General features: G+C 43.0%; 1 protein-coding gene across 1 annotated transcript in view; it reads left to right on the plus strand.

Annotated features, from left to right (window-relative positions):
* LOC141118535 (uncharacterized) overlaps positions 1-18,392 on the plus strand; it is a 62,937-nt gene that overhangs the window by 13,326 nt on the left and 31,219 nt on the right. The window contains exons 3-4 of the mRNA XM_073610921.1: positions 13,107-13,242; positions 15,376-15,464. Of these exons, the coding sequence (XP_073467022.1) occupies positions 13,107-13,242; positions 15,376-15,464 (225 nt within the window). The remainder of the gene's footprint in view (positions 1-13,106; positions 13,243-15,375; positions 15,465-18,392) is intronic.

An 18,392-nucleotide genomic window follows, 5' to 3' on the forward strand; every position in this document is an offset into this window, starting at 1 on the left:
CGGGAGCAGATATCAGTGACGTGTCACAGCTAGCCCATCCCCCTACAGTTAGAATCGCTCCCTAGTACTGACTAGTACTGACCATCCCCGTCCCCTAGTGGTTAACCCCTTCACTGCCAGTGTCATTTACACAGGAATCAGTGACATTTTTATAGCACCGATTGCTGTATAAATGACAATGGTCCCAAAAATGTGTCAAAAATGTCCGATGTGTCCGCCATAATGTCGCAATCACAATAAAAATCACTGATCACTGCCTTTACTAGTAAAAAAAAAAAAAATAATTAATAAAAATGCCATAAAACTATCTCCTATTTTGTAAACGCTATAACTTTTGCGCAAACCAATCAATAATCGCTTATTGCGTTATTTTTGGTAAAAAAAAAAAAAAAAAAAAAAAAATGTAGAAGAATATGTATCGGCCTAAACTGAGGAAAAAAAAATTTTTTTAAATTATTTTTTGGGGATATTTATTATAGCAAAAAGTAAAAAATAAAGCTTTTTTTTTTTATTATTTATTTTTTTTTTTTTTTCAAAATTGTCGCTATTTTTTTTGTTTATAGCGCAAAAAATAAAAACCACAGAGATGATCAAATACCACCAAAAGAAAGCTCTATTTGTGGGAAAAAAAGGACGTCAATTTTGTTTGGGAGCCACGTCACACAACCGTGCAATTGTCCGTTACAGCGACGCAGTGCCGAATCGCAAAAAGTGCTCTGGTCAGGAAGGGGGGAAATTCTTCCGGGGCTGAAGTGGTTAACAAAGTAATAGGTTTTCGACTGTCAACTGTAAAATGAACTTTACGGTAACCTTTTAAAGCCTGACGAACTGAGAAAAAAGTCAAGCAGTCAGGCAAATTGTTCAATTTCAAAAAGAAAGACACTCCAGCCCATCAGTAAATTCAGAAATCCTAACATTTGTTTTTTCCGAAACGTCTAAAGGCGTTAAATTTATCGAAGATCCATAAGACCCCCATGCCTGCCATGCGTAGGAATAATTATTCCAAGTTGTAGGAGCCACCGAACATTGAATATGTGCCCATGGTAAATCAAATCCCATAACTTCAGAGGGAATGGCTGACAAAACTGATCCACGCTGGGTAACCACTGGAAAAAACACTGCATCTGTCAATGAGAAAGGGCATCTGCTATTAGATTTAATTTACCAGGAATATATTTCGCTTTAATCCAAATGTAATATTGAAGACACTGAAAAACTAAGTATCTCAACAAACGAATAACCAGTGGTGACTTGGAGGACAGACAATTGATTGCAAATAGAACACCTCTATTGTCTGTACTAATCAATATCCGTCTACTGGCGAATTGCTGAAACCAATAATTTTCATTTATTTATGAAAATTAATGAAACCATAATTGGGAAGGGCTCCAATAAAACTATATTTTTGCAAAAAACTTTTTTCAACCATCGGTTAGGCCACAGTTCAGAACACAAGTGTGTATTCCATATTGTGCCAAAACCCACAGAACCTGCTGAATCTGTAAATAGACAAAATTCAGTGTCCAGTACAAATTCCTGTTGTACAAATTCCTGTTGCCATATCGTTTTTCCATTGAAATACTCCAAAAATTCCAACCAAACTAATAAATCTTCCTTCATATCAGCTGTTGCCCTAACATGTGAATTTGGATTTTTTTAACCCCGAAATCGCAGAATACCAACGTCTAGAAAAAACTCTCCCTATAGGCAAAATTCTAGCTGCAAAAGCTAAGGACCCTAATAACGACTACATTACTTTCAATGTAGCCTTCCGTTTTCTTAATAAAGACAACATGAGCTGTTGCACTTTATACATTTTTTTTTCTTCCGGTAATCGAAATTCCATAAGTGAGGAAACTATGGTTATTCCCAAAAATTCTATATTAGTGTTTGGAGATATAGTCTTTTCCATAGCCAATGGCACTCCAAACACCCTGCAAACCTCTTGAAAAGCAGACAATAAATCATCGCATTCCGCCAAGTGTGCTGGACCCATAAATAAAAAGTCATCCAAATAATGTATGAGATTATTGGAACCTGTTGTATATGATACAAACCACTCCAGGAATGTAGAGAAAGTTTCAAAATATACACAAGATAATGAGCAACCCATTGGGAGGCACTTATCAAAAAAGAAATCGAATTAAAGCTAAACGAATTAATCGGTAACAATCGAAAAGCTGAATGTCTGCTTTTGCAAGAAGCGCATTCGGACCCAACCTTTGCAATACCAAAAGCGCTTTGTCGAAAGATGTGTAAGAAACTGAAGCTGGTTCCTGGATCAATCTGATCATTTAAAGAATCTCCGTGTGGGAAACTTAAATGATGAATCATCCTATAACTATTATGCAGCGTACACACGATCTGACATTCCGACAACAAAATCCTGGATTTATTTCCGACGGATGTTGTTTCAAACTTGTGTTGCATACACATGGTCGCACAAATGTCAGAAATTCCGATCGCCAAGAACGCGCTGACGTACAACACATACGACGGCACTAGAAAAGGGAAGTTCAATACCAAGTGCGCCACCCTTTGGGCTCCTTCTGCTAATCTCGTGTTAGTAGAAGTTTGGTGAGAGACAATTCGCGCTTTTCAGATCGTTACTGCTCCTTCAGTTTGTGCTTGTGGGTTTGTATCTGGTTGTTAGTGCTTGTAGTCAGTTCGCATCTCGTTTTCAGTGCGCACTATTTATAGTACGTATTTGATATGCAGTGCGTTCTTGTCCACACGTTTCTGATTTTCAGCTCGCTCTTCTCAGGCCTTTCTGATTTTCAGTGTGTTCTGTTAGTTCGTTCTGACCAGCCGACCGTTTTGAAGCCATGTTGCGGGTACGTACTCATCATAGAGTTCGTGCTGTGCGGGGGCTTGGTGTTGGGGTTCTTACTTTGACCCAAGCCCAGTCCATGAACAGGGCGAGGAGGAGTTCATGGAAGAAGAATTGGTTGCTCCAGCGTTACCAATTCTCGCACATGCCTTTGTTGCGGGAGATCCAGGAGAATAATCCTGATGATTTCAGGAATTCTCTCCGGATGACAGACCCCGTTTTTCACCATTTGTTGGCTTTGCTGTCCCCTTATATTACGAAGAATGCATGCGGCAAGCCATCACTCCTGAACAGAGGCTAGTCGCCACGTTGCAGTACTTGGCGACAGGGAGAAGTCTGCAGGACATCCAAGTTCTCGACAGGCATCTCCCCCCCAAGCTCTGGGGATCATTATTCCAGAGACCTGTTCTGCCATCATTCAAGTCCTGCAGAAGGACTATATTAGGGTAAGTTTTCTCCTTTAACATCACAATCTATGTATTTAATGTTTACTAATGTATTGTATTTCTTTCATCATTCCCTAATTACCATGATTGTAATATGCTGTGAATGTCCTTTTTGTTCTCATGCATGCTGGAAGTTTTTAATGCTTTTTTTTTTTTTTTTTTTTGTCCTTCATGCATATTTGCCTTCACTAACCTCCCCAGCATGCTATCCTGGGCCCATACACCCCTAGCCTAGTCACTTAACAATGTATTTTGTCAGCTCCATAGTAGTGCTTTACCCTAAACACCCCCTAAAATGTGTACAAATGTTATTTTTGTCCTTAAAAATTCAGGGAGCGTGCAAGAGGCTTTTTTTGGGGGTCCCAAACTCATTTGGAACCCTCCCTCCCCCCAACCGCTAAGTCAACCAAAACCAATACTCTATCTGCTGACTTTGCCAAACCCATACACACTATACCTACCTCTTTTGTGTTCATATTTATGGATGAATTCACCAAAGCATGTAGTGAAGGGGCCTGAATGAATACTTTCAAATGGTGCTGTTTAAAGTTTTGTTCTCCTATTATCTTGATAGGTAATTGCAGAATGTAAAAATGTTCTTCAATTTGTACAGTGTGAATTCATATTTTTTGTATTATGACACTTACCTGTCCAGTGGGCTGTAAGTAAGGAGGGGCTGGCCAAAGTAAAACACATTACAGTGGAAACTCGGATTACGAGCATAATCTGTTCCAGGAGTATGCTCGTAATCCAATGTACTCACATATCAAAGCGAGTTTTCCCATTGAAGTCAATGGAAATAATTAATTCTGCATTGACTTCAATGGTATGCAATACGGCATGCGAGGGCCTTGTAAACGGCTGAAAAGGCCCGAGGGACACTTCGGCGGACCTCGGCAAACCTCGAAAAGACTCCGTTCATGAGCCTTTCTGAGGTTTGCCGAGGTCAGTCGGAATGTCCTCGAGCCTTTCCGTGCATTTCCGAACAGCGACTTTCGGCTCTGCTCGGCTCCGGCGCCCCCCACCTCAGGCCAAAAGCGGTACTGCACACCGCTTTCGAACTGAATCCTGCTCATTTTGCAAGACAACACTCGCAAACCGAGTTAGGAATTTTAGAAATACAGAGCTCAGTTTGCGAAACGCTCGTTAACAGCGTTACTCGCAAACCGAGGTTCCACTGTATTTATGCATTTAGTTCTCAACAAAGTGGAGAGGGTTACCTGTCCAAAACATCTCCCCCCACCATACTTGATTTGATTGTAGCCGTATTAGTGCAATTGTGACAGAGAACATTGAGTACTGTCCATGATACTTTTTTTTATTTGCACTAACCTACAATTTTTAAGGACAAGCTTTCGGGGTATGTCACCTTCAAGGTCCAAGCAGTACTGATTTACAAATTTTTAAGCAGTCTTATCTCACTAACTCTGCTGCTATCTTTATTACCATTGATTTGTATGTGTTTGGTTTTCCCTTTTTTTTTTTTTTTTTTTTTTTTTTTTTTTTTTTTTTTTACATGCTGCTTAAAAATTTGTGAATCAGTACTGCTTGGACCTTGAAGAAGGGGACATACCCCGAAAGCTTGTCCTTTAAAAATTGTATGTTAGTGCAAATATATAAAAAAAAAAGTATCACGGACAGTACTCAATTCCCCCCCCCCCACCCTAAAATTTTTACAATGGGCCATCAGAGGGGGTGAGGAATCTGATAAGTGGACCTTATATTTTTGTCTTTAAATATTAATTAATGTTTTATAATTATGTTGGCCAAGAATGTCTGTGTCTAATTTGCTTGCAATGTTATGTGTAAAAGTACTAATTTTAATTTATTTTTTTCTTGTTTCACTCTACAGTTTCCTTCAACACCACAGGAATTGCAGACTGTGGCTTCCCAATTTGCCCAGCGGTGGGACTTTCCCAACTGCGGAGGGGCAATTGATGGGAAACACGTCCACATCGTCCCACCCCCCAACTCGGGGTCATACTATTACAACTATAAGGGGTTTAATAGTATAGTGATGTTGGTGGTGGTGTCAGCGACATATGAGTTTCTCTATGTGGACGTGGAGAAGAATGGCCGGATGTCGGATGGTAGAGTCATTGCCCAAACCGAGTTCTACGGATAGCTCCAGAGTGGTGGCTTGGGCTTGCCACCTCCTGAAGACAACGTGGATGGTCTACCGTTCGTCTTTGTCGCTGATGAAGCATTTGGGCTGGGTAATCACCTGATGCGGCCGTTCCCGATGAGGACCCCCACCCGGACCAGAGGGTTTTTAACTACCGGCCAGAGCCAGAAGAGTGGTAGAGAATACTTTCGGCATAATGGCAAGCCAGTCCCGCCTATTCCTTCCTATATCCCAATCAACATGGCGGAATATAAACTAAACCATATAATACTTGCATGCTGCATTATGCACAACATTCTCAGGAGAAATGCTACAGACCATGTGGCCTCAGTTGGGCCTGAGGCCGGATTTCCAGAAAGAACAAACAACAACCCTGACGGCGCTTGAAGCTGGCCGTCCTGACTTGCCCCCCCAAAGCGCCCGCGAGGTCCGTCAAAAATATCTGGAATACTTTCCGGGTAAGGGGGTCTTTGATATGCCAGCAAATGTTTAATATACATTTTTATTTTAAACTGAAATAATATTTCATTTGATTTACTGCTTGTGTTTCTTTTAGCTGTCTCCCAGGTTCTCCAATGGGCTTTTCTTTTTGGGCATTTTCTTCAATAATGCAATCGTAATTTATTTGATACATGAGGTGACAATCTCTTCTTCAGCTAACGATTATGTTGTGGGTCTGCTACACACACACACTGGTTTTGTTGTTAATGTATGTAATCCATTAATGATTAAAAAAAAAAACATCCTTTTCAGCACCATGAATTAATTGTTTTGAGTCCCGAAACTGGCCTGATTGGGGAAAATTTTAGAGCACTATGGGGTTATTTACTAAACGAAAATCCACTTTGCACTACAAGTGCACTGAAACTGTACTTGTAGTGCCAAGTGGATTTGCCTTTAGTAAATAACCCCCATTATCACTGTAAACACCAACTTACTCCAAAAACTGGTATTGAATATTGAAAGAAGAAGCCACACATTGTTGAGTAAAAAAGATTTTACTCAAAGCACATTCACATGTGCATTAGAAAAGGGTTTTTGAACAAACCAACATATTTGTTGTATGTAAACATTTTTATGTTTGACAGTAGAAATGGTCTTTTTTGGGTTAAACAGGCATGTTTAAAACCATAAAACATGCACAACTCAGGAACTTACAAAGTTCAACTTTGACAAAATGAAGGCAATATCAGACATTAGTATGCCTAAACTGTGTTGATCTTGTCTTCATCAGATGGGGTGATGTCATCCCTGTGAAAGCCACATTTTGAAGATGCACACAAATTGGGAGTCAAAATGGGGATTTTCCTCCTGATCCCATGCCTAATGTCAACATGTGCTATCTCCCACCATGGGGGATCAATGGACGTGTTTTGGGTGTGCAACCCCCCTTCCTCTCATCTACTATAGGAAGGGGTTGCACCCACAACGCGTACATTAATATCCCGTGATGGCAGATAGCACATGTTGACAGACTGTGTGCATCTTCAAAATTTGGCTTTTAAATTACTTTAATTTTTTTTTTTTAAATAACAAATATAACAAGCTTGAATATTTTTGGGTCGTTTTTAGATTCTGCCTAAAACATCAATGATGTTTTTGAGTTTTTTTTTCAACATCATTAATGTCTTCTTTCATCTTCTGTAATTGACGATTGCACACCATGATCTCCTTCTTCAGAGCCTTAACAGTCCTGTTAACAGTCCTTTCTGACATTTGGGTTTCGGTAAGGTCCATGCTTCCCATCATAGTCGGCACTCTTCAAGATGTCCACCATCTCTACAAAGGACATATTTGAGGCCTTAAATCTCCTCCGGGATCGGGACGTTTGTAGCTCCGGGCTTTCGTCATCCTCCTCGTTGCTGCTCTCCTCTGCATGCACTTGCTCTTTCTTCGCCATGTGCTTTCCCACTGCGATGAAAGAAAAGGGGCAGGGAATATACTAGAAAGAAGGTCAGGGGCGGGCGGAGTTTCACGCATGCACAGTGTATATAAAGCGTTACACATGTGCATCGTACGTACGATCTGTGAGCGGAGGACGGAGTAGCATAAGCGGCGATCGTGATAATGAAGGTACAATTTTAACTTGGGGCATCAGTGGTCTATACTGCTCACAGACTGAGGCCTATATTGGGACGAGATTATGAGAGTTTAGCCTGACATTAGGGTTTGTCTTGTGTTGTGTTGTGTCTTGCAGATAAAATGGATTGATTCAATGATCACAGCTTCCTCCCCCAATTCATTGATATGTACCGAGAGCTGCCCTGTCTGTGGCAGGAAAAACACCCCTTTTATACTAATAAAATAAAGAGGCAGGCAGCGCAGGATCAATTGCTGGAATTGATGAAGCCGCAGATCCCCACGGCAAACATCAACTATTTGAAGGCCAAAATTGGTGGCCTGAGGAGCACATATAATAGGGAGCGCAAGAAGGTCCAGGCTTCCATGAGATCAGGAGCAGCAGCGGATGACGTTTATGTACCCAAGCTGTGGTACTACGACAGACTGCAATTTCTGTCAGACCAGACTGAAATCGGGCCATCACTCTCAACCTTTCCTTCCACACTTTCTTCCACCCCAGCTGAGGCTTCCGACGTCCAACCTGGGCCTTCCACCCAGGAAGAAGATGTGGAGGAGCCCAGCTTGAGTCAGGCATAGCATTGTTTAACATGTTTCTCAAAATTGTGTTTGATGAACAATAAACTAAAACTATGTCCCATTTTCATACACAGGAAAGCCTCAGCCAGGAGGAGGCTGTGGAAAGTGTCAACCAGGAGGTGGCGGTGGAAAGTGGCAGCCAGGAGGTGGTGGAGGTAAGTGGCAGCCAGGAGGTGGCCGGGCCCAGTAGCCTGTCCGAATCCCAGGTTCCTCCCCTCCGCCTTCCAACAAAAAGGACCAGGAAGGGGAGGAACGTGCAGGAGTCAGCGCTTTCTTTGATTCGGGAGGCTACTGCGGCCCTCAGAACCACCCCCCTTCAATAGGCCTATGCCTGCATGGTAGTCAGCAAACTGCAGGAAATGGAGGTGGGCCAAGGCCTCATTTGTGAGGAAGTGATTTATCTGGCCCTAAATAGGGGTTGAGGGGGCGAACTCACAAGTAACCCACCTGTGTGAGTTGGACCATCTTCCCATCTTCTTCTTCGACCATCTGTGAATTCTGGCAAATAAGAAACGTCCGAAAAACCTTCAGTAAGGAATTGTGCTTTCTGTCGCTCCAGATAAACCAGCAGCCACTGAAGCATTTTTTCCAATTTCACTGGCGTGACAGCTTTTTTGAACCTGTTCTCTATGGAATAATTGTGTAGTTTGTAACTTTCGAAAACACTTAGAGATAGGATGGGCCCCTGCACAAAACGCACATTCATGACGATATTTGCATGCATTCAACGAACGCCACTGCCCATCATTGAAAGAAAAACAAACACCTTTCTTATATGTTGCACCCACCATTGCATTATTTGTGACAGTCTGTGATTTATAATAAGTTGGTCTCTGAGGTGAAAACAAATTTAACCACAGCCCAACATCTTTAGTACCCCACTTCAAAACTGATGGAACAGACAACTTATGGCGGAATGCTTCATCATATGAAAACCAGGCTGTGCCTCCGAAACTTCTATAGGCTTCCAAAATGATGACGTCGGCAACAAAGATAACAAATTAACGAATTCCCCTCGGCAAATTTTTTCGGCAAATTTTTTCTTTAATCATCAAAGAAAGATGGAAACCTAATGGCGACAATATGCATGGGATAACCTCTTTACCAATTGTAATGGAATTACTATTAGCCATCGAGGTTTCCCCATGCTTATTTAACCTATTTTGTGGAACAAAATTAGCAGAAACTTCTTTATCTGACACTGATGACGACCAAACACTGGCCGATACATTATTCGATGGAACAATGTGTGAAGATGCCCCATCAGGTATTTTACAAAATTACATAAATTCCTGTAATGTAGAAGAAATATTATCTAATTTAGCCCATAAAACAGACTCGCCGCGCGCGAAGCAGCCTATTGTGAAACAACATTCACAGGCTGAGATGAGGCACACTGTACTGGGATTTGTGCGCTCAGAATACCAGCATCCTGCTGCACTTCCTCCTCCACAGCTGTGCCGGTGTCATACTCTTGCACGACTAACGCAGAGCCTACAGCTTCTTCTGTTGCTACTTGTTGCCATGATGATGTATCGTGTCGCAGGCTTGAGTGGCATTCACTACTGCCTCCGCGACCTTCAAAACCAGCTCTGCCTCTTCTCTGTGCCTTCCTCCCTGAAGCCGACCGTCCCTTCTCTGATGCAGCCTCTTTAAAAGGTGAGGTAATGTATTTTCTGTTCGCTGAGCGCCGCCTCTTCAAAGCCAGGTGACCTCGCACTCCTCCTTCTTCAATGACGTCTGCCTGAACCGGATCTGATACACCGCTAATACCGGCTTCATTCTGCTGCAGGCAGCCACGCGATGTCTCGAGTCCATCTTCTCCCGCTGCTGACCCTTCTCCGCTCACACCGGCAGCTTTGGATTCCACCGCTGGGCTGTTCAGGGGGGACACCAGGCATTGTCGCAGCCACTCTTCGCCACCTGCCAATTCCGCTCGTTCTAGCAGCTGACGGATGAGGGTCTGCATGTCGCCAGAGGTGTGTGTTATAGCTCAGATGCTGAGCTCCTCGATATCCTCTGGCGACTGGCAAAAATTCTCCTCAGCTCTTCCTTTTTAAATAGGGGCTCATTCAGCCTCTAGAAGCTTCCAAAGGGGGAGCTGACCTTTTCCCACCTATCACAACTGACTCTTCCCAAGCTTCCAGAAGGTTCTTAACATGTGACCTATCATAGGCCACCCATTGATTTTAAAATCAATGGGGAACTTTGAAACTTCCCAACCACCATGATCCCATTAGGGAAGGGGAGCCTTAAGACAGGCATACCCCTTCTTTTCCCATACCATGCACAAAGGGAAAAACCTTCCCCGTGCAGGAGCCCTCCAAATATTATTATTATTTTTTTTTTTTTAACAATCAGGATTGCTTTATTGAAGGATAAAATAATAGAACATACAGAAAGTAAAAACTGAAACCACCAACTTGACATGGCAGTACAGTAGAAACAGATTGTGCATCTAAAGCAGTTAACAATAAAGTAAAAGAAAATGATGTAAAATAAAATAAGGGGGAACAAAAAAGTACCTTTTAGCAATTTTAATAAGGAAGGAGAGACACGCTTCCAGACAATCCCACAGTATCTTCCATGGCATATACATCTAGAGGGGGGGCTACACTCTCCCCGGAGGTGTCCCGGAGAGGGAAGGCAAATAATGGAGGAGGCGAGGGAGAGGGGAAGGAGAGCGGTTATGGTCAAGTTTTTGAGGTAGTACAAAGGTTCAGCATAAAAGCCCCACCCTATTGGGATGTCCACGGCTGCCACACCCTCTCAAATTTCCAAGGGCAGCCACGACTGATGTACGCCAGCTTGTAAAGAGGTAACACGGCATCAATCATAGCCACCCGAGAAGACAGAGCAGGCGGAGTAGAGGAGGACCATTTGCATTTTTTTGCATACACCTTTTTAGTGTAGAATAGTAAGTAAGAAATCAACAGCCAGCTCAGGAGATATGGTAACCGACAAGTCCAATTTAGTGTTAATCAGGTCAAAGATTGCTGCCCAAAAGGTCTGTATCTTAGGGCACTTGCAAAGCATGTGAAAAAAGGTACCCATCTGGGTTTGACAATGTGGACAATGAGAGTCTCTATCTGGGTATATTTTGTGGAGTCTTACTGGTGTATAGTAAATACGGTGTAGTAGTTTTGTTTGTATTAGCTTGTTTCTCCATGAGACTACCAGCTTGGGGCATTGCTCAAGACAGTCCTCCCTGTCTAGGGGGGGAATGTCTGCTTTCTAGAGATCCCTCAATTTCTCATTTTTGGGGGAGTCATGTCCCATAAAGTATAGAGAGTGTTTTTTGCACACCTTCTTGTGAGAGGACTGCTTCTACAGGGTCTAGCTGGAGTAGAGTAGATGGTAGGGTCAGAAATGCGCAACAATATGAATTCATGAACGCATCCCATCTTGTGTTAGAGGTCAGAGAGCGCCAAATGAAAAGTCCTTAGGATTTTATTGCTCAAATGGATACAGCAAGCAGGGCAAAAAGACAGATTTGGCCTCAAGGTACTCCAACACAGACTGATCTGCATGTAGAGGATGTTATAAACAGCAGTCAGTGCTGGTGTTCACCATAGAAGTAGCAAGCTTGAACACCAGCACTGACTGTTTATAACATCCTCTACATGCTGGTTTGAAGTCCATTTAACATTCTGCCATTTCACCCAGCCCTGATGAAGGGGGATTGTGTGACCCCCAAAATGTGTTGGCTGTCCTTTGCCTTGCTTGTAACCAGTTGAGCAATAAAGACTTTGTACTAAGAATGTTTCATTTTAATTTAGTGTTAACCCAAATATGCAAAGCTGTGCCATCCCCTTTATTATAGGCAGACATAGCACACTGTATAAGTCTTTTATAAACATGAGCCATGTAAATATCTTTTTTTAGGGCAATCTTCAGGCTGGTCACGTGACCCGCAGACCCTGTACAGCTCCAATACATGGCTTCTGCAGGAGGGGCCGAGATCTCCCTCTGATGTCTGCCGGGGATGTCAAATGGCCGCTCAGACCCTCCCGCAGTAGCCCTGGTGACCCTGCAGCCGCGAGTCACGTGACTGGCCTGAAGATCGCTCTAAAACTGTATTTACATGCCTCGTTTTTATAAAATACTTGTACAGTGCTATGCATGCCTATAATAGAGGGGCTGGCAGTGAACATTTGTAAAAGTTTATTTCTAGTAATAGTGGCGGGGATGGGGGGGGGGGGGGGCAGAAACACAAAACACACAGAGCTGGCAGAAAGGAGGGGGTGAGAGAGGAGAGCAGAGAGGACAGCTGCGAATGACGGGAGGGACGTACGCTGACCCTGGTGGTCAGGGCTCAGCAGCCCTGATCATCTTGGTCAGTGCAGAGAGGGGGACACAGGAAGTGGCAGGATCAGCCAGGTTTAATACAGTTTAGAAGGGGGGCAGATTACATCACAGGGGGGGTTATAAACACTTTATGCTTGGATTTCTCAACTTGGGAATCCCCCAGGAGAGGACTTTCACCCATCTTTGTGGTGAGCTGCCAAATTAAGGCCAATTGGACTCAAGTAATTACTCATTTTAATAACCTGGTAACATCTGTGTCCAATGCCCCTCTACCACTGTGTGTGTCAGAGGTACAGGATGGTTTAATAGTGTGGGAAATGATTTTCTTTGCACATGTTGGCATCATTCCAATGCTCCAGTCTACTTGAGAATTCTTGGCGACAATGCGTATGAAATATGTATCTAATAAAATGGCTAGTATGTATGTATGTATATATATATATATATATATATATATATATATATATATATATATATATATATATATATATATATATATATATATATATATATATATATATATATTATGCAAAAGTAGTGCAGGAACTACTTTTGCAAATCGGTGTGGCATTGCAAAGTCGGCGTCGCACTGATTGGAACGGTGACATTGCCAGGAATAGGTTGTGACTTCAAAAGAGAGAGATATATATATAATCTCTCTCTCTCTCTCTCTCTCTATATCTATATCTATATCTAAAATCTCTCTTGTATACTCATCTATGTTCTTCCTGTACTACAGATACAGAATTTTGCCTGTGCTGTTCCAGCGGTGCCTGCGTAAACTCCTTATATTGCTTACCTTGCCAGTCTGGATATTACCAGCCACACAGTGGTCAAGCTGGTTGCCTGCCATGCCCACAGGGCTTTTATACCAAGTAAGTCATAAAAACGATTGACATTTTGCTTTTACAGATCATTTTCACACTATCCCGCAGCCCAAAACGCTGCTGCAGAACAGAGAGGGGGTAGCATGGTATGCATTTTATTGCATCACACAGCTTCCTTTTTTTTTTTTTTTTTTTGTTGACCAAACTTTATATGAAATGTACAAAGTGACACCTCATTCATGTCACTGCATAGCAGATGGGGAGCAGTGCAGGGCACAGCACTTGGAGTGCAGTGCAGGGCCATCCAGAGCAGTGGGCTATTATGCAAACATGTTGCATAATATCGCACAGCTCTGAAACGCAGAGTTCTATGTCATTGGAAACCATATAACCTACTTTTCATGCATTTTTGAAAAACAAAAGCGCTGGACTGCATGTGGTGTGAACTGGCCCTAAAAGTGACTCCAGGTCCAGATTATGTACACTAAAAGTATTTACATATTCTAAAGAATCAGTGAAAGCCTCTGTAGCTATAGGCATTGTGGAGAAATTCATCTTCAAAGTTCACAACAGAGGCACAGAAATCACAGCCCTTTTCTTATACATTAGAATCATGGCAGCCCACTAATGTAAATACAGAGTAGATACTTCTAGGCAGTTAGAGCTGTCTGAAACAATTGTAGAGTCCTAGTTGTGTGATAGATAGATATAGATAGAGAGATAGATCTATCTATCTCTATCAATATATCAATTATAATTTTTTTTTTTTTAATTCAGATTTCATGCAACTATAGTGGTCAGTGATGGATTGTTTTAAATCTCTTGCTTCTTTAAAAAATATTGCAGGCAGTGAAATTCGTACCTTTGCCAGAAAATCAGTTTCACCAAAATCAAAAGTCTAAAACCGCTAATAAAGATCTATAGAATGCTTAAAGTGGAGGTCCGCTAAAAAAAATTAATGAAAAGCCAGCAGCTACAAATACTGCAACTGCTGACTTTTAATATATGGACACTTACCTGTCCAGGGAGCCCGCGATGTCGGCAGCCAAAGCCGATCCGTCCTTCGGCTCTCGGCTGCTGCCACCACCATCCTCGGTAAGAGAATAAGGAAGTGAAGCCGTGCGGCTTCACTTCCTGGTACCCTACTGCGCATGCGCAAGTCGCACTGCGTGTCCTCTGGTCCCTGCTGTGTTCTGTGTCTCACAGAATACAGCGGGGGAGGATGGGGTAGGCGCAGGAAGCGGCGTAGGTCACTGCAAGCGCCGCGGTGATCTATGCCAAGAAGTGGGAGCAAATACCTGAATTAGACAGGTATCTGCTCCCTCCTCCCCCCTGAAAGGTGCCAAATGTGACACCAGAGGGGGGGAGGAATCCAAAAAGTGGAAGTTCCATTTTTGGCTGGAACTCCACTTTAAGTAACAAGTTCAGATGTCAGTATTTTTCACGCTGGCTTCTGGGTATCCCATAACAGGAACAGGACCTGTATTCCATCAGATTAGGCGACGCGTCAAATTTTATAACGGAAGCGACGTTCCATCACGGCCATCTTGCTGCACTCCGCACTTGCCCTTAGTAAAGAAACAGTGAGAAGCTGGCAAGCAAACATCTTTTACACCCACCGGAGTCTGCCTTTGCACACTTATTTTTACCACTAAACTGAGCTTATATAGTGAAATACATTGTTTTTAAATCGGTCTGACTGTTTTGATGTTGAATTTTAAAAGCAGTGGCAAGCCTGCTGATCTGACAGAACACGGCTGCTTTTATAATTCAACATCTAAAGAGTCAGATGGAATGCAAAATGCTGTATTTCACTATATAAGCTCAGTTTAGTGGTAAAAATAAGTGTGCAATGGCAGACTCCGGTGGGTATAACAAGATGTCCACTTGCCGGCTTTTCACTGTATCCTCACTGTGGGGAGTGCGGGGTGTACCCAGATGGCTGTGACGGAATGTCACTTTCGTTACAAAAAATGACAGGTCGCCTAATCTGCCGGAACACCTGCATTTAACTTTAACAGTTTATAGAAAGTATTATAGATGTAACAATTGCAAATTGTGACATGTACAGGCCATATGTATGAACCCCACATATCTACTCCTCTTATAACAGGCTCATTATGTCTATGTGATACAATAAATGTGGAAGTAATATTATTTTTTTTGCTATTTGTCCTGTAGCACTTCAAAAAGTGAGGTTTGCCAGTCATGTCAGCCAGGATCTTTTTCTAATGCAAGCGCATCCGTGTTGTGTACACCATGTGAAAAAGGTATGGTCATGTATTTATATGATAGTACGCTATAGCAGAACCAGGACTTTTATTCTCAGAGAATACAGTGGGGCAAAAAAGTATTTAGTCAGCCACCAATTGTGCAAGTTCTCCCACTTAAATGATGAGAGAGGCCTGTAATTGTCATCATAGGTATACCTCAATCATGAGAGACAAAATGTGGAAACAAATCCAGACAATCACATTGTCTGATTTTTGAAAGAATTTATTTGCAAATTATGGTGGAAAATAAGTATTTGGTCAATATCAAAAGTTCATCTCAATACTTTGTTATATATCCTTTGTTGGCAATGACAGAGGTCAAATGATTTCTGTAAGTCTTCACAAGGTTGTCACACACTGTTGCTGGTATGTTGGCCCATTCCTCCATGCAGATCTCCTCTAGAGCAGTGATGTTTTGGGGCTGTCGCTGGGCAACACGGACTTTCAGCTCCCTCCAAAGGTTTTCTATGGGATTGAGATCTGGAGACTGGCTAGGCCTCTCCAGGACCTTGAAATGCTTCTTACGAAGCCACTCCTTCGTTGCCCGGGCGGTATGTTTGGGATCATTGTCATGCTGAAAGACCCAGCCACGTTTCATCTTCAATGCCCTTGCTGATGGGAGGAGGTTTGCACTCAAAATCCCATGATACATGGCCCCATTAATTCTTTCATGTACACGGATCAGTTGTCCTGTTCCCTTTGTAGAGACACAGCCCCAAAGCATGATGTTGCCACCCCCATGCTTCACAGTAGGTATGGTGTTCTTTGGTTGCAATTCAGCATTCTCTCTCCTCCAAAGTTGGAGGAGTTGTGTTTCTACCAAACAGTTCTACTTTGGTTTCATCTGACCATATGACATTCTCCCAATCCTCTTCTGGATCATCCAAATGCTCTCTAGCAAACCTCAGACGGGCCCGGACATGTACTGGCTTAAGCAGGGGGACACGTCTGGCACTGCAGGATCTGAGTCCCTGGCGGCATAGTGTGTTACTGATGGTAGCCTTTGTTACATTGGTCTCAGCACTCTGCAGGTCATTCACTAGGTCCCCCTGGGTGGTTCTGGGATTTTTGCTCACCGTTCTTGAGATAATTGACCCCACGGGGTGAGATCTTGCGTGGAGCCCCAGATCGAGGGAGATTATCAGTGGTCTTGTATGTCTTCCATTTTCTAATTATTGCTCCCACAGTTGATTTCTTCACACCAAGCTGCTTGCCTATTGCAGATTCAGTCTTCTCAGCCTGGTGCAGGTCTACAACTTTGTTTCTGGTGTCCTTAGACAGCTCTTTGGTCTTCACCATAGTGAAGTTTGGAGTGTGACTGTTTGAGGTTGTGGACAGGTGTCTTTTATACTGATAACAAGTTCAAACAGGTGCCACTAATACAGGTAATGAGGACAGAGGACCCTCCTAAAGAAGAAGATAGAAGAAGATACAGGTCTGTGAGAGCCAGAAATCTTGCTTGTTTGTAGGTGACCAAATACTTATTTTCCACCATAATTTGCAAATAAATTCTTTCAAAAATGAGACAATGTGATTGTCTGGATTTGTTTTCACATTTTGTCTCTCATAGTTGAGGTATACCTATGATGACAATTACAGGCCTCTCTCATCTTTTTAAGTGGGAGAACTTGCATAATTGGTGGCTGACTAAATACTTTTTTGCCCCACTGTAGGTGCAGGAACTTCCCCCTTGATTCCACCCCCTACCCACCTCCCAGTACTGCCCCAAGTATCATTTGCTAAATAATTCGTATGGAATTTGTTCTTGTCCAATAACAAAAAAAGCAGTAAAAATAGATGCACTGGAGCCAGCAACAATAGACCCCACCACAGTAATAATTGATACTCCCAAGCAACAGTAGATTCCCCTCCCACCAATAATAGACCCCACCCCAACAACAATAGGTCCTCCCAGGCAACAAAAATTCCCCTCCCAGCAATAATAGACCCCACCCCAACAACAATAGGTCCCTCACACAACAATAGACTCCCCCAGCAACAATGGACCCCTCCCAGCAACAATAGATCCCTCACCCAACAATAGACTCCCCCAGCAACAATGGTCCCCACCCCAGTAACAATAGTTCCCCCCCAGCAACACAGAAACAATGGACCATCCACAACAAAATACCACCCTCAGCAACAAAAGATCCACCTTAGCAACATTAGACCCTGTCCCCCCCCCCCAGCAGCATCAACAGATCTCCCAGCGGTCAGCATTAATAGACCCTCCAGCAGCCAGCAACAATAGACCTCTTCCTCAACAGTAGATCCCTATAAGCACCATAAGACACACCCCCAGCAACAACAGATCCCCCACAAGCAATAATAAACCCTCACACAAAAACAGATCCCTACCAGTGACCATAAATCCACCAGCAGACAGCATCAATAGACCCTCCAGCACATCCCTTGCTATTACATACATTTGGTGCTGGAGGTGCTGGAACTGCGTTCCCGCTAAAAAAAAAAAGCCCTGAGCAGAACCTACGGGGTTAAAGCCCAGCTCTGGCAGTGCAAAAAAATATTAAGTGTCAAGGGGCTATAGCAAGTTCCTGGCTGCTGCTGCAAGCTTAGTATTGATTTTTTTTTTTTTTTTTTTTTTTTTTACAGCCGGTGATCAACTTTCAGGTAAAAGGGATTCTGGTGGCTCTAGCTAGAGCTAACCAATCACTTTTAAGGGGCTCTGAAGGTGCAGTCCACTACTGGCTCTTGCAGTTTCCCAGGCTCCCATTCCTTCACGGATCTCAGGGCTGTGGTAAAATGCTGTAACATTGAGAGCTGGAGAAGACTAATGAACCCAGCAGAAGATATTCAAGCACAATCTGTGCTTGATTAGCTGCAGTGGAGGGCAAGGGAGACATTGAGGGTGTAATGGGCCCCTGATGTCTCCATAAAGCGTACCTGTCATCTGCCCAAGCTGTC

The sequence above is a fragment of the Aquarana catesbeiana genome, linkage group LG01 (genome assembly GCF_042186555.1).
Source record: "Aquarana catesbeiana isolate 2022-GZ linkage group LG01, ASM4218655v1, whole genome shotgun sequence".
NCBI classification, from domain to species: domain Eukaryota; kingdom Metazoa; phylum Chordata; class Amphibia; order Anura; family Ranidae; genus Aquarana; species Aquarana catesbeiana.